General features: G+C 43.0%; 1 protein-coding gene across 1 annotated transcript; it reads right to left on the minus strand.

Annotated features, from left to right (window-relative positions):
• Positions 1-1,112: 1,112 nt before the first annotated feature.
• steap2 (STEAP family member 2, metalloreductase) lies at positions 1,113-9,406 on the minus strand. The gene is made up of 5 exons (XM_068304162.1): positions 9,281-9,406; positions 7,680-7,846; positions 6,765-7,292; positions 4,593-4,757; positions 1,113-1,816 (listed from the first exon to the last, which is right to left on the minus strand). Exons 3-5 carry the CDS (start codon positions 7,248-7,250, stop codon positions 1,523-1,525), a joined length of 945 nt encoding a protein of 314 aa, XP_068160263.1. The 5' UTR covers positions 7,251-7,292; positions 7,680-7,846; positions 9,281-9,406; the 3' UTR covers positions 1,113-1,522.
• Between the last annotated feature and the right edge of the window lie 6,278 nt (positions 9,407-15,684).

Consider the following 15,684-nt stretch of genomic DNA (forward strand, 5'->3'; position numbering starts at 1 on the left):
CATTGATATGCTCGACTCATCAGGTTTACTCAACTTCAACTCCTGTTGGCCACATTTGCTTTTTGCTGTTGCTATTTGCGTCTTTTAGATATGTTATTATATATCATAACAATGTAATGTTCCTCATTTGATTCTGATTTGGCTAACAGTGCATGGGGTAATATTTACGGTGGATGTATCGCTATGGCTCGCTATGACGCCAGCAACACACTGGATGTGAACACACACACACAGACAGGCTACACATACAAACATACACGCAGACAGCAGAGGTGCTTGTCGACCCCCATTGAACTTCAGAGTTAACATTAAACTCCGAAGCAGAGCTTCGGAGCTGACTTCACTATATTTATTGGCAACTGTAGATAGCATAAAAACGTGATGACACCTACCTGTGGTTGGGGTGCAATTACTGGGTTCTGTATGGTTGGGAGTGATCCTTTTATGAGGGTCAGTGCTGAGGAAAAACCGCTTTTGTACTGACCCTCTTTGCTGAAGGAAGCCAAAGTGAAGCGATTCACTCACACAAACAAACTTGCAGGCAATGTAGCTGGCACGTTGTCATTAAAAAATAATTTTTAAATTTTTAAAATGACATAGGGAAAATAATCTACCAACAAAAAAATTATAAGTATATATTCTTTTATATATACACTGATACATATATATAGTGTGTGTGCGTGTGTGTGGACCGAAGCTTCAGATGCTGTTCCTGGAATCTGTTGAAGCCTCTCAGTGGTATGTCCCATTGGATTTTGGGTACCTGGGGCAGCCCCAGGACCAGGTGGAGGGATTATACCTCAACATTGGCTTGGGAATGCCTAGGGATCCTCCAGTCAGAGCTGGTTGATGTGGCCAGGGAAAGGGAAGTTTGGGAATCCCTGTTAAAGCTGTTGCCCCTGCCACCTGACTCCGAATAATGCTGATAAAGATGTTGATGATGATGATGATGATAAATATTTTGCAATGACAAGGTAAAGGTAAGAGAGTTCTTAAAGTAATATAATGTGTCAGTATGTCAGTGAAATGTTTACAGAAATAGTTTGGTTATCAAACTTTATCATGTAATAGACACCAAACATGACACAAATGAAAAAGTTATAATTCCCATGGTTCCCCCATCTGATAAGAATATTATCTTAATACATATGTATGAAACAATCGACCAAGGCATTCATACTTATTGTCATTGTGTTATTTATGAATTGCATTATTTTGAGGGTATCAGGGTCTGTTTTGCTGCGAAGGCCCTGAAGCCCTTTCACAGGTCTATGGGGTTTCTTGGACCCCACTTTGAAAATAATGCCCTGGAATACAAGGGCAGGAACAACATAGAGGAGTATAGTGACAAGGTAACATACAGAAATACTCACACAATCATAGTAATCATAGTAATACAGCTAACAAGTACACAATTCCAAAAATGTTGAGTCACAAAGAATAAGCTTTTGTGATGACAATGACATGAATGTTGTCATATGTCATATACTACATTAACTATGACATCTCTGTCCTGGAGTGGTCACATGATCGTAACTCTCTCAGGTGAAACCTGGGCAGACAGGCCTACCAGTTCCATGCGCTGAGAATGGTTCTGACTTCTGTTCACACCGCAACGGATCTGCTGGATCCTGCGGCCCATGCAGGGGAGCAGCATCAGTACCTTCCCCAGGATGACAAAAATTGGCAGGGCCAGGGCCACCACAAAGCTGGGGGGCAGGTAGAAGCGGTAAGCCTCCTCTTCAAAAGCTTGTTTCCAGCCAAACAGTAGACCGTGGAATGTAGCAATGAGTAGGGCAATGTAACCAAGAGTGGACTACAGCAAAGACAAAAAAACAAACAAACATGTTAAGGTAAATTGTATAAGGGCACGCTCCTGTGATAACATAGTAAAAGTAGACACGGTGATCAAGTTGGTACACAAAATGTTAGGCCCACTGTAAAGTAGGGTGTGTGTGGCCCCTGTAAAGATGTCTGTAAGGACATCTGTGTAGCTTCTCAATTATCCAGGTCATGGTTATTCAAAGATGTTTAAATCAATCCACTGGACTTTAAGAAAGTTTCTTGAAGACGTTTTTCCTCTTATCCAAGAGGCTTCTTTAGTTATAGTGGTGGTTGGTCTTGTCTCAGCTTATTAAATCTCCGATGGGTGGTCAGTGTTATTAATATTCCAACAACCATAATTGAGACCCATCTGCCTCTTCAACAATGGTTGATAGGGGTGCCAGGGGTGGAAAAGGGGTCGTTGTAATGCAAGTTTAATGGATGTCATTCACATGAGACACTCACCTGGCTCAATCTGCTAAATGGGGGCAGCAGTGGCTCAGTGGTAAAGCGGGCAGTAGAGCGGGTTGTCCAATGTTCTGAGACTGGCGGTTTGATTCCCGCTCCCGCCCCAAAAAAAAGCTGACAGTGGAGGTGTCTTGCTTACCTCCAGAGCACTGCCGAGGAGCCTTTGAGCAAAGCCCCTCACAAGCTGCTCATTTGGCGCACCATGAAGGAGCTGCCTGCCACTCTACCTCTCCTGCATGCTTACAGGCCCCCCTGTGTGTGGTTGTGTGTATTACAGGGCCTGTACACACTAATATGCATGTATGTGATTGACTAACAAAAACTAGGGTGTGCGTTCTTAATTTCCCTTCGGGAATTATAACAGTGTATAAAATAAAATTTAAAAAATCACTCTTTTAGAGAGTTTTGAAAGGATCTGATTGTAAATAGGCGAAAGGTGATGTCGAAGACCCCCCGCCCGCTCAGAAAGGCCTTCTCCACTTTGACATGGATGGCTTCTTTCCCTCCTCTCAAACATTTGTCCTCTCTGTCCAAAATGTAAACATTGGTATATTGAAATGACTGTCCTTCTTCCTTGAGGTGAAGGCTGACTGCTGAATCCTGTCCTGATAAATTGGCTCTTCTGTCTTGAGCTATATGCTTGTGGAGTGGCTGTTTACTTTCCCCTTTGTATGACATCTGAGCATTCCTTGCTGCATTTGATTGCATATACCGGACACAATACCGGGTTACTCTTGTGACTGTGTGATGTGGGGACTTTTGGGTGGACCAGTCTTCGTCTAAGGGTGTTGCTCGGCTTAAAATACACAGGAATCTGGTGTTTTTTAAAAATCCTTAGTTTAAAAAAAAAAATCCTCAGTTTTCCACACACTCCAGACAAGTATGGAATCACTATTTTGTTATGCCTGTTCTCCTTCTCTTCCATCCTCACTGGGCTGTTCTCCTCTTTGAGTCTTGTGCGAGGCTTCACAAAGTTCCAATCACGATATCCACAAGTTTTCAGTGCCTCTCTCAGGTGTTTGTGTTCTTTTGTCTGGTCTTGGGCAACTTTTTAGCCATGTGTTGCAGGGTTCTGATGGCTCCAAGCTTGTGCTCCAGTGAATGGTGAGAGTCAAAAAGCAGGTACTAGTCCATATGTGTTGGTTTCCTTTATACCCTAACGCTCAAACTTCTTTGATCTTCTACGCGGACCTCACAATTTAAAAATGGTGAACTGTTGTCCTTTACATCTTCTCCAGTAAAATTAATACTGCTGTTGATGTTTTCGGTGAAAGTTTACCCATGCACCCCTGGCTCATCCGTGTTTCTGCCTACAGAAGTTCCTCCGTACTGGAAATTGGTGGTGCTCAGGCAGAGGTTCAGAAGTTGGCAGATCTGCTCAGATTTTAGGTTTGTTCTGTCACTGAGGGTGTTGTCCTGTAAAACCCGTTGTCTCACTGTTTCCAGCGCTTCTATTGTGGGAACACAGGTGAATAGGGAGGTGACATCGCAGGATACCATGGCCTCATCTGTATCCAGTCTCAATCCTCTCATTTTTTCCACAAAGACCATAGAGTTCTGTTTATGGTAGGGGTTGTTCCCTATTAATGGGGTCAAACTACTGTACTGGCAACATGCTTGGCCATGTTTTATGTGACCGAGTTAATGCTGCTGACGATATGTTTGTGGGGGGCTCGTTCTTCATAAATTTTGGGGATGTCATATATGCATGGAATGGCTTCCAGGCGATGGTATAGCAGGCCGATTATGGTTTCCACCATTTATAGCTTCTCTAGCAGTCCACAACCTTCTTTTTGTAGCTGCTGGTTGGCCCGGACTTCCCATAAGTGCTGCTGTCCCTGAGACATTACCTTGCTTTGGTCATCTGTTGTGTTCAAGATCACCATGCATCTTTCTTTATCTGCTGGATGGTGATGTTCTGAACCTTACTCAGTGCCGTCACTGCCTTCCTTTCTTGGCTGGACAGGTCGGAAGGGGGACCTTAGCTTCAGAAAGGGCTGCTGTTACCTTTAGCCTTAGTCCCTCTGCTTGGGTTGAGGAAAGGTTAGCCCTTGCACTAAACTTTCACTTGACTGAGTTGTAACTCTTTGTTTCAAAACTAGCGGAGCCACTGTATTCATTGGAGACTCTTATCCACATCTGGGTCACAGGTCTGAAGCCAATCTGTGTTGGCTATGGACGAGAGGCAGGGACGAGTCGACAGTTAATCGCAGGGCCACATACTTGTACATGATGTGCTTGTACTAGTATGATTTATTTTCCTTTTATGATTTGTGTCTACCTGAATGATGTGCCTGTACCTGTATGAAGGTAAACTCCCTCCAGTTGAGTGAGTTGTTGACAGAGGGGATGGAGGTGATTGCTAGGAGTGACAGGAGTCCAAGGCTCATAATTCCAAAAGAAATGTACATCTCAACTCTCCACACCTCTTCCTCATTCCACATACTCTCCATATTTGAATGGACCTGTAAACAGAGACCATGCTCAGTTATCATCCAGTCATCATTTGTCCCTTATTTAATGGATGCTTCACAGTAGGATGGACTTTTTACACCCCAATGTACTTGATTAAACTTTATATCATCTGAAGACATCGTAATGAAACTGGACCCACCTTATGTCTTGTCCCTCTAATTATGCATTATGTATAATTATGTATGTGTGTTATACATACTTTTCCCACCATTCAGACTCAGTTCTCAGTATTCAGTAGTAATTAATGTATTGTTTCAGCCTCAAACTTCATTCAGACAAAATATTTTTCCTTTCAATCTCTTTCATGATATTAATACTATGTATTTACTAAATACTTAGACTTCAGTTCAGTTTGATATATTTTCAGTATGGTTCAGTTTAAAATCAGCTCTTCCACATCCAAGATTCACTATATTTCATCCACACTCTTCTAGGTGAGTTTGGCCCAGACTTGTTGCTTCACCGGCAAATTAAATAAACAACCCTAAATCAACAAAATATCCCTTTACTAAACTTGTTAATTTTTTTTTTTTTTTACAAGTTATGTTTCAAACTATCCCAACTTGTAACAGGCAAGGGATGGAGGACACCCCAGATGCCTCGCCAATGCATCACAGGGCCACACATAGAAAAAACAACCACACACTCACATTTACAGACAATTTGGGGCGGTCAGTTAACCTAAACTACATGTTTTTGCAGACATGGGGAAAACATACAAACTCCCCACACTAACCCACATGAACCTATTATTTAATAAAACATTGAAAAAAACATGATTTATGGTTTAATGGAACTTTTTTTAAATATACCAATTCATCTAATGCTTCCACTGTAATGACTCCATGTCTCTGTCTGCTGAGCTAGTCTAAAAGCTCAGGCCTTAATTCATGAATACAAAAACCCTTGTATATAATGTGACATTTTACAGTAGTACCTTGACATACGAGTGACTTGACATACAAGTTTTTTGAGTTACGAACCAAATTTTCATATTTTTCATGTAGTTTTCCATATTCTTGTTTGACATATGAGCAAAAATCTGAGTTCTAAGCTGCGCTTCGGGACAGTTGGCGGATGAATGCTACATCAGCTGAGAACATATCTTATTCTGTCCCACGTTTTAGTGGACGGATACCACATCACCTGAGACCGGATCGTGTTCTTTCCCACGTGTTGGTGGATGGATACAACATCAGCAGAGACCGGACCTCATTCTTTCACACATTTTGGAAGATGGATACATCTGCTATGACCACATCTCATCCTTTTCCACATTAAGGCGGATGGATACAACATAAGCTGAGACTGGATCTCCTTCTTTCCCACTTGTTGGTGGATAGATACAACGTCAGCTGAGAGCAGATCTTTTTCTTTCCTACGTTTGGTTGAATGGATACAACATCAACTGAGACTTTAGCTCATTCTTTATCGCCTGTTGGCAGATGGATACAACATCTGCTGAGACGGGATCTCGTTCTTTCCCATGTGTTGGTGGATGGATACAACATCAGCTGTGAGTGGATCTCGTTCTTTCCCACATTTTGGCAGATGGATACAAGATCAGCTGAGACCATATTTCATTCATCCCATGATTTGTCCTTGGGGTAAAGACGTAGATCATGTGTGCTTGTGACTTTTTACATTTCTTTTCATACTTTATCACTGTTTATGTAACTTATGTAAAGCTAATTATGCACAGGAAGAGTATGCATTTCTATTGGTTGATAAAAAATGTTTTAAAAAAAATAATTTATAGGGTTTGGGGCTTTTTCACAAGGCTGGAATGGGTTAAAATGATTGATTGATAGATGACAATTTAAAAAATTGTTTGAGTTACAAGTTGTTTCACTTACAAGCTCTGTCCCGGAATGGATTGAACTCGTATCTCCTGGTACCACTGTATCATCAAACATATGATGACATGATGATCTATGCCTTTCACTTTATTGGAAATGCCATCATTGTGTGGGTGTCATCCTAAATATCCCACTGACCTGCTGGTATGCAGTGTTGAGCAGCAGGTACTTCTCTGACCTCCTCATGGGCAGACAGAGGCTGTAAAGAACATGGACAGCAGCTAGGAAGAAGCTGAGAAGGCCCAACTGCTTCCGGCTCTGCAGCCAGCCCTCCAGCCAGTGTGGGAAATGCCTGTACTTTGTGCCATAGTAGAGCTGGTGGGCAGCTGCAAGCTGGCCTGCCAGGTACACCAGGGACAAAAGAGTGATGGCAACAGTGGGCAGTGTTCGGTTCACAATCTCTACAGGTATCTTATAGAAATCACTCTGCCTGTATTTCACATATGGGTGAATGATATCTCGCACAAAAGAGTAGGCAAAGAAGAAGATAGAAAGAGCCACAGCGGAGAGTACGGGTCCCTTCCATCCATTAAATAACTGTATGGGCATGTTCTCAATGTCTTGTGATGAAGACAGGGGGCCCATATCAACTGGCTGGAAATTGAGTTGGCGGGCTACTTCCATTATTTGCTGTTTCGCTTCCACTGAGTCGCTGCAAATAAACACCTACAGACATAGAGAAAATTGTTTAGTGGTGTAATGAAGAAAAGCAGAAGTGACTTAAGGGCAATGGGAAGATGCATTAGCTACAGTAAATGACACACTCCTTCATGCTAGAGTTCCATTAAAACACTGCACAGTACTTGACTGGAAACATGTTCCTTCCCTGTCATGAACACCAGATTTTTACTCACCCCTACATGCATCTTCCTACTGCCACAAATTTACACTAGAATAAAATCATGATACACACTTCAATTGCTAATTTTTTGTCACATACAAAAATAAATCTTGGCAAACCCTAGTTGAATGTGAGAGCCACTGTTTGAAAGCACAGGTTAAGGTTTAAACTGCTCATTTATTTTTCATGATTCAGGATAAATTTGATTGTACCTGTGTGCTGGCATCTTTGGGGTAACTCTGTTGCAAGGCCCAGGCTGAGATTACATTAAAGCCTTTGACCACGATAGAGTCCGGCAAGAGGGAAGCCAGATATTCAGCATTAGACTCTGGATACTGGTTCACCCTCCTGTTGTTACTCACATCCACAAGGACTTTCCCTGAAGCACAAAAAGACAAATAGACATGACACTTCATTCCTACACTTTTCCAGGTCAAGATATATAATATGTTCCAAACATTGCCTTGAACAAAACTTATTTTTAATGATAATTTTAAGGATGTTTGTGTGGACAGAGACATTGCTAGTTGCTGTTAAGAGGAAGGGAGATAGGATTGCATTGTATATGAGGCAGGTAGTGTAATCCCAGACATGTACATGTCTGGGATTGTCTCTGTAACCCAGACATTGGACTGTTTTTTATGGGAATGCCACCAAACTACTTGCCTTGGGAAATCACGTCTGCCATAGTGATTGCGATTGACAACCCCCCATAAGCTGACGCACTGACAGCCTGTGATGTCGTCACCTTTACCGTTGCCAGTGTACAGAACCCAAATGCCTTTACTGTTATCACTGGAGACTTTAATCATTTGTCACTGGAAAAACTACTGCCCATCTTCCGCTAGTATGTTCAATGCCCCACCAGAGGAAGTACAACCTGCTGTATGCAAAGACCAGTGCTGCATACAACAGCGCAGCCCTTCCTCCACTGGACAGATAAGCTCACAACCTGGTCCTGTAAACCCAGAGTATGTCCCCCTTTTTAAGAGGCAGCCTGTCCACACCAGGACAGTGAGGATGTGGACTCAGGAGATTGCCGAGGCACTGCATGACTGCTTTGAGGCAATGAACTGGGATGTATTCTGTGAACCACATGTGGAGGACATCAATAACATGATGGACAGCATTACAGAATAAGTCAGGTTCTGTGAACACACCACCATACCAAACCGGACTATAGGCTGCTTCCCAAACAAAAAGCCATGGATTACCAGTGACCAAAAAGCACTCCTTAAGATGAAGAGGGCTTTCAGGTCTGGAAACAGAGAGGAACTGAGAAGAGAGCAACACAAACTCAGGGAGAAACAAAGGGGACGCAAGGACAGCTACAGAGGAAGCTGGAGGCCAAACTCCAGCAGAACAAAGTGAGTGATGTGTGGACTGGGATGAAGCAGATCACAGATCAGCTGAATGGTTTCTTTAACAGGTTCAGCTCAAAGTCTTATGCCTCCCTCACACATCCTCACTTCCACACCCCCCCACCGATTCCACTTCTCCCCCTTCTTCCACCTGTGGTGAGCACTCACAGCTCCGTTCCTCCAATTCCCTCTACCTCCTCTTCCATTGAAGACACCTGCACCCTCCCTCACATTACTACAGATCAGGTTAGAAGACAGCTGGAGAGACTCCATCAGTGGAAAGCTGCTGGACCTGATGGCATCAGCTCCAGTGATCCTGAGGACCTGTGCCAGCCAGCTGTCTCCTGTCATACAATACCTTTAGAATCTAAATAATTAGGTTAAATACGTTAGGTTAAATTAAACAATTTTCACTTTGGATTATTAAAGTATTCTCCATCTTTATCTCCAACCTGAACATGAGTCAGGAGAGAGTCACGGTGCTGTGGAAAACATCCTGTCTGGTTCCTGTCCTGAAGCAGTCGACATCATCGGACCACATCTCACATCTCATCTGATGAAGGCACTGGAGAGGATGGTCTTGGCAAAACCTGAAGCCCCAAAGGAAGGAGGTGCTAGACCCTTTACAGTTTACTTACCAACCTCGTTTGGGAGTTCCCAATGCTACAATGAGCTCACATGCATCTGGATGGTGGTGGCAGCAATGTGAGAATCACTTTGAGTTCTCCAGTGCTTTTAACACCATCCAGCCCCTGCTTGCTGAGTGAGAAGCTGTGGGTGATAGGAATTGACAAGTCCATGGTCTCCTGGAACACTGACTACCTGACATACAAGCCACAGTTTATCCATCTTTGCAGTGTTCTGTCTGATGCGTTGGTCAATGATATAGGGGCTCCACTGCACTGTTCCCTTTCCTCTTCACCCTATACACCACAAACTTGTAGCACAACTCTGAGTCATGTGGCCTGTTGGAAGTGAGAGAAAGAAAATACAAAGCCGTTGTGGTTAACTTTGTCAAGTGGGCCGGACACAATCATCTGAAACCAAGTTTCATCAAGACCAGAGAGATGGTGGTTGACCTCAGGAAGGAGTCCATCGCAGCCACTGTGCATTCTGGGAGAGGTGTGGAGGAGTTTGAGGACTGCAAGTACCTGGGCGTGAAAATCAACAACACACTGGACTGGAACTCCAACACCGACGCTGTCTACAAGATGGAGGTGAGCAGACTTCCTGAGGAAGCTGAGATCCTTCAACGTGTGCAGGAAGACGTTAGAGATGTTCTATCAGTTTGTTGTGGCCAGCCTACTGTACTCTTCTTTGCCGTGGTCTGCAAGGGGAGCTGCATCAGAGCCAGAGAGACCAACAGATTCAACAAGTTGATAAGGAAAGCTTGCTCCGTGATTGACTGCAGGCTGGACGCTGTTGAGACTGTGGGGGAGAGGAGGACTCTGAACAAACTGTTATCCATCATGGGTAACCACGATCACCCACACACTGGACAGACAGCGGAGTTCCTTCTCCAACAGACTTTTACAGCTCAGCTGTCGAAGGGACACAGCCATCTTGTGTAAAACTCGGAAGCTTGAACATATCTCACATACTCCAACCATAGTCTAATGTGTAGCTATGTTTGTCACATTTTATTGTACATTTTTATTGTTTATTCTTAGTGTATATATTTGTAAATTTTACATTACATAATTTTATTCTTAATTCATTCTTTTATATTTTTATATTCTTCTTCTTATTACCTAACTACCTAACCTGTTTAGTTCTTCACTTCACCCCATGTTCCCCTCCGCTGTACGGCACCCCTGCCACACTCAGTGATAGTCTTCATTCCGTTCCAGACTTCCCACACCTTAGTATGCTCCAGATGCTTCTCTAGCATCTTCCTGTATGCCTCCTATGCCTCTTTCAGACAGATTCTTATACTTCCTGCTGGGCCTTCCTTACCTCCTCTTCTTTCCTGCTTCTGAATGTTTGCTTCTTCCTGATCAGGAAAGCCTTCACCTCCTTGGTTACCAAGGGTTTATGGTTAGGGTACCAACTCCTGCCCTGACAGGGACCACCGTTTCCTCAAATAAGTGTATATAATCTGTCATACAGTGTGCAGCCCTAGTCCATGGTCTGGAAGCAGTCCCTGAGAGTCTCTTCTACTTCTGGGGACCATCTCCTGACCTAATAAGTTATAACCGGCAGCCTCTTCCCCAGAGGGATGTATGTGGGCTGTAAATGAACTAGGTTGTGATCAGATTTACCTAGTGGGGGTAGCTGGTAGGCTTAGTATGCCTCCTTGACATTAGTGTGCAACAGATCTATTATCCTGTTGTTCCGTGTGAGTCTGTCTACACACTGGACTATTGTTGGCAGTGACATGTCTTGGGCAATACGATTAAAGTCCCCCGATATGAACAGCACCTTCGAGTGCTTCTTCCCAGTGGTGTTCGTGTCTCGACCCACTTTTACAGAGGAGAAGCTGGTTAGGTCGACATTAGCATTGGGCACATAGCTTATTAGCCAAGTCTTAGAGGAGAGTCGGTACTATGCAATGGAAATGGGGAGTCCAGTGAGAATACTTCTGGAGTGTCCCAAGTAGAAACTGGAAAATGTTGCTGATTAATCTGGTGATTAATCAGGAAGAAAATGGATGGTTGGGTGAATGTACCCTGGGGGTCCCCCGGAATAAGGATAAAAATTGTTAACTCATACGCTGTAAAAACAGGAGCTAAATACAAAAAAAAATTAATTTAAGGAGAAAATGGAGTAATTATCTATCCGTACAATAAGATGATTTTACTTGTTCAATCCTAAAAAGTTAGTTCTTTAGATGGCTTGTAAATTACTTGACAGAATAGACCAGTGTAGTTTTGAAAGCGATAGTCCCTTCAGTGTAAGGACTTGGAAATGCCTGATCCAGCCATTTACTATAACTGCTCATTCTTTGTGGGGTCGTTGGCAAGCTGGAACCTATCTGAACTGACATTGAGCAAAAACCATTCACACACAATTCACTCCTTTCCTTTTTTTGGACAGTGTGTGGAGGCTAGAGAACCTGGATGGAACCCATTCAGACAAATATTCATTCAACACATGAAAAACCTAGAGCCTCAAGTGCATCTAAATTCATATCTTTCATCCTGCCATCCTGGTGAGACCCATATCCAGATAAACTGCCTTTGGATTGGATTTGTGACTATGACCTGAATAAGACCTCCCTCAGAGCTCTCTCCTTTCACTGAAGATTGCCAGTCATTGTAGATCTCTGTGTTGAACAAGGATATCTGGATTTGTAGGAAAAGCATTAAATATCACGCTATCACACATTTTCTCCCTCTAAAACTGCCACCTTATCGTGACTACGAGCAGTACCAATACCCCTATGAGCACAATAATACAGAGGACCGTGACGTTGCCCGGGGCCCTACCCTGGAGCCAGGCCTGGGGTTGGGGCTCGTATGCAAGTGCCTGGTGGACGGGGCCTGAAAGGATGACTTGGGCCCAACCTCAGGTGGACTCACCACCTCCTGAGGGAACTGCAGGGGATGGGTGCATTGTGGATTGGGTGTCAGTCGACAGCATGGGGCTCGATGACCCAGTCTGGGGATAGGGTCGAGTCTAGCTCTAGGTAAATGGAATGTCACCTCGCTGGGGGGAAAGGAACTAGAGCTTATGAGGGAGGTCTAGAGGTACAGACTAGATATAATCGGGCTCACCTCCACTCACAGCTTGGGCTCTGGCACCCAAACCCTTGATAGAGGCTGGACTCTTCACTTTTCTGGTGTCACCAAAGGTGAGAGGTGGCGGGCTAGTGTGGGCTTGCTTATAGCCCCACCACTCAGCTGCCATATGTTGAATGAGAGGGTTCCCTTCGGGTTGGGGACAAGTGTGTCACTATTGTTTTTTGCCTACGGGCCCAATGGCAGTGCAGAATACCCGGTCTTCATGGAGTCCCTGGGAGGGGTAGTAAATAGTACTCCTAATGGGGACTCCATTGTTCTTCCTGGGGACTACAATGCTCACTTGGGCCATGATAGTGACACCTGGAATGGAATGATTGGGATGAACGGCCTCCCTGATCTTAACATGACTGTGTTGTTGTATCATCAGATACAGTGTCTAATAATACAACAGCGTCTTGGACACTCAGGTGAAGAGAGGGGCAGAGCTGGATCCGCTGGTAGGGTAGGAGGCTGGACAGACTCAGCAGGCCCAAACTTTTTTTGTGGGTCTGTTGGAACGTCTGGTGGAACCCTTAGTCAGCAAGGTCTTCATTCCCACCTCCTCGGAAGAGCTGGGGGTGGTGTCTGAGGAAAGGGAAGCATCAACATTTCTGCTGAGATTGTTTCCTCTGCGACCCCGCCCTGGATAGCAGTTGGATGGATGGACATTTTTTCCCCAAAGTAGCTAAGGAGAACTTTAATGTAGGGTTGAGCCGGGTACTCGTTTCAGACAAGTGTCTGGTACAGATAAAGCATTTTTGACGAGTATGAGCATGATACGAGTAAAACTCGTAAATTCATTGTGCTCATGCCGAAGGAAAACCCACATAACTGACTGTCTTCAGGCTCTGTGATTGGCCAGTGACACCCAGCGCCCACCCCTCCCTTCAGAGGCACCAAGTACGTGGGGCACGTACGCGGTGCATTAGACCAGACAGAGCTGAAAACTGCTTGGTCACTGCCTCCACTTGTTTTTTCACTTTTTTTTACCTGCTTGCTGTTAGTTTGACACTGTCTCACTTCAGTTCAAAATAATAATTTATTTACTGTATAGATATTTTAACTGTTACATAGCGCACGTGAACACACACACACACACACAAGCACACGTACGCACACCTTAATCAACATAGTTTAACTGAAAAAAATGGCAAGAACATTAGGTGATAAAAATAGAAAATAATTGAAAAAAGTTTGATCATAACAATTAAAAAAAGAAAAAGGAGGAAAAAAATTACAAAATTGTGTTGAGTATGACAATTCATGCATACTTAGTAGTTCATAATTTCCTATTGCATGCGTTGTATTCATTAATGCGCTTCATGTTCTGAGCTCATAAAAAACTTGTTCTGTAAATTATTTTGTAATCAAAAACATTTATTTTAATCTCAAGTTTAAGGCTGTTTTGTTAATAGGTTTAAAATAAACAATACATAAAGCAATTTCTGATCAATCTGTATACATTTCAGACTTAAAATAATGTTCCACCCATTTTCAGTCAAATCACACAGACTTCCAGTTGATGTCCCACCCATTCTGACTACAAATATGGAAGCAGAGATGATTGAACAGATACAGATAGTGGTGTACTTGCTCATCCATAATTTAAAGAATTAGGTTACAACTAAGTAAAATGAACATTCATTAACATAGAATTCATATAATTTTGTTCCAAATAATACGTGGAATTATTTTATGGGCTGAAATTTTCATTTCTTATTTGTAATTAATCAATCAATCCATTTGTGCTGCTATTGTGTGTGCTATGGGTATGTCATAAGGGCCATCACCATCATCATCATCATCTCTGTCTGTAAAAGTGCTTTGAAATGTCTGCTGATGTGATTAAGCGCTTTATAAATAAAGGTTGATTGATCATGTTAGGTGCTTTGTAGCATACACTGTAAACTAATCCTGCAACAGGAGGCTTCACCGAATGCTCGTATGTTCAAAATGAAATGATCTGTGCTATTTTTAGTTTATAAACAAGTATGGCAACCGATCTGACATATTTTAATTTTTCTTGTAATAATTCTGAATGTGTATGTTGTAAATGATTGTGTTCATTGGAAAAATCTACAGAATTACCTTCATGATTAATTAAGTATATGTCTATCTATCTGTCTGTCTGTCTGTCTGTCTGTCTGTCTGTCTGTCTGTCTGTCTGTCTAGTTATCTACGTAACTGCCTAAGTGGTCCTTCCGTGTCCTTCAATCAGTTGTCGGAATCAAGTATTTTCTGTTGAAATTTGTAATCACCCTTGTCGTGGTTCTGTGTGGTCTATGGTCAAACATGGAAAGACCACGTGACAGATGACGTTTGGCACACGAGTGCGCCGAAACACTAAGCACCCCATTCACTAGGTGACACACTGGTGCCCCATTCACCAGGTGAAAGAGGTAAATGTTCCGGATCAATGGGTATCCAAAACACTGACCAGTCCCAGATGTGTTAATATGGATGAAACAGCGCGGTGCGCTGCCAATCGTGTCAAAATCCCTTGAATTGATCACATTAGCGTTCTGATTGCTGATTGACAGGTTGTGTCATAATTACTTTACAATGGATCCAACCAGAAATAGATCTCAAGTCTGGGAACATTTAGAACTGGTGCCGCCGAACAAAGTAGATAGCACCTGATGTACAGTAACAACACCTCACCAATGATGAGGCGTTACTGATCCAGATGTGAGGGTGAAGCCGGTGGTGCTGCTGTGATGACGTCTCGGAATTCAGACTTTTATCTCACAACAGACCTTGTTTTTTTCCAGCGACTCTAATCATCCTATGTAACTAACGCACACGAACACATATGTATATATTTATATTAAATACACATGCAGGAACCTGTTATCTATATTTTATTGCTTTTTTTGAACCCTGCAAGGACCAACGATCATAAAACAATTTCCTATTATATATGGCTACAAATTAGCAAGCAAGGATTAACACATTGAATTAGATTATATTCGGTTATATTCAGAAAATATATGCAATTCAGGAAACGTCAAAGCCCTGTTTTTTTGGCTCATCAACCGTTGTGTGGTTGCAGTACAGACACCCTGCCAAAGAGAGCGCCCACATTCTCAATGAATGGGGCGCCAAGTAATGAAACGGTTTGCGCCATTCAGACA

The sequence above is a fragment of the Antennarius striatus genome, chromosome 20 (assembly GCF_040054535.1).
Source record: "Antennarius striatus isolate MH-2024 chromosome 20, ASM4005453v1, whole genome shotgun sequence".
Lineage (NCBI taxonomy): Eukaryota > Metazoa > Chordata > Actinopteri > Lophiiformes > Antennariidae > Antennarius > Antennarius striatus.

Bases quoted from the DNA above. Each gene is read 5' to 3' on its own strand.
- steap2 (XM_068304162.1), bottom strand. From the start codon at position 7,250: ATGGAAGTAGCCCGCCAACTCAATTTCCAGCCAGTTGATATGGGCCCC. The intron at 4,758-6,764 runs GTCAGTGGGATA...CTCTGTTTACAG, and splicing joins TCAACACTGCATACCAGCAG to GTCCATTCAAATATGGAGAG. The intron at 1,817-4,592 runs GTACAGGCACAT...TCTTTGCTGTAG, and splicing joins GGGAGTTTACCTTCATACAG to TCCACTCTTGGTTACATTGC.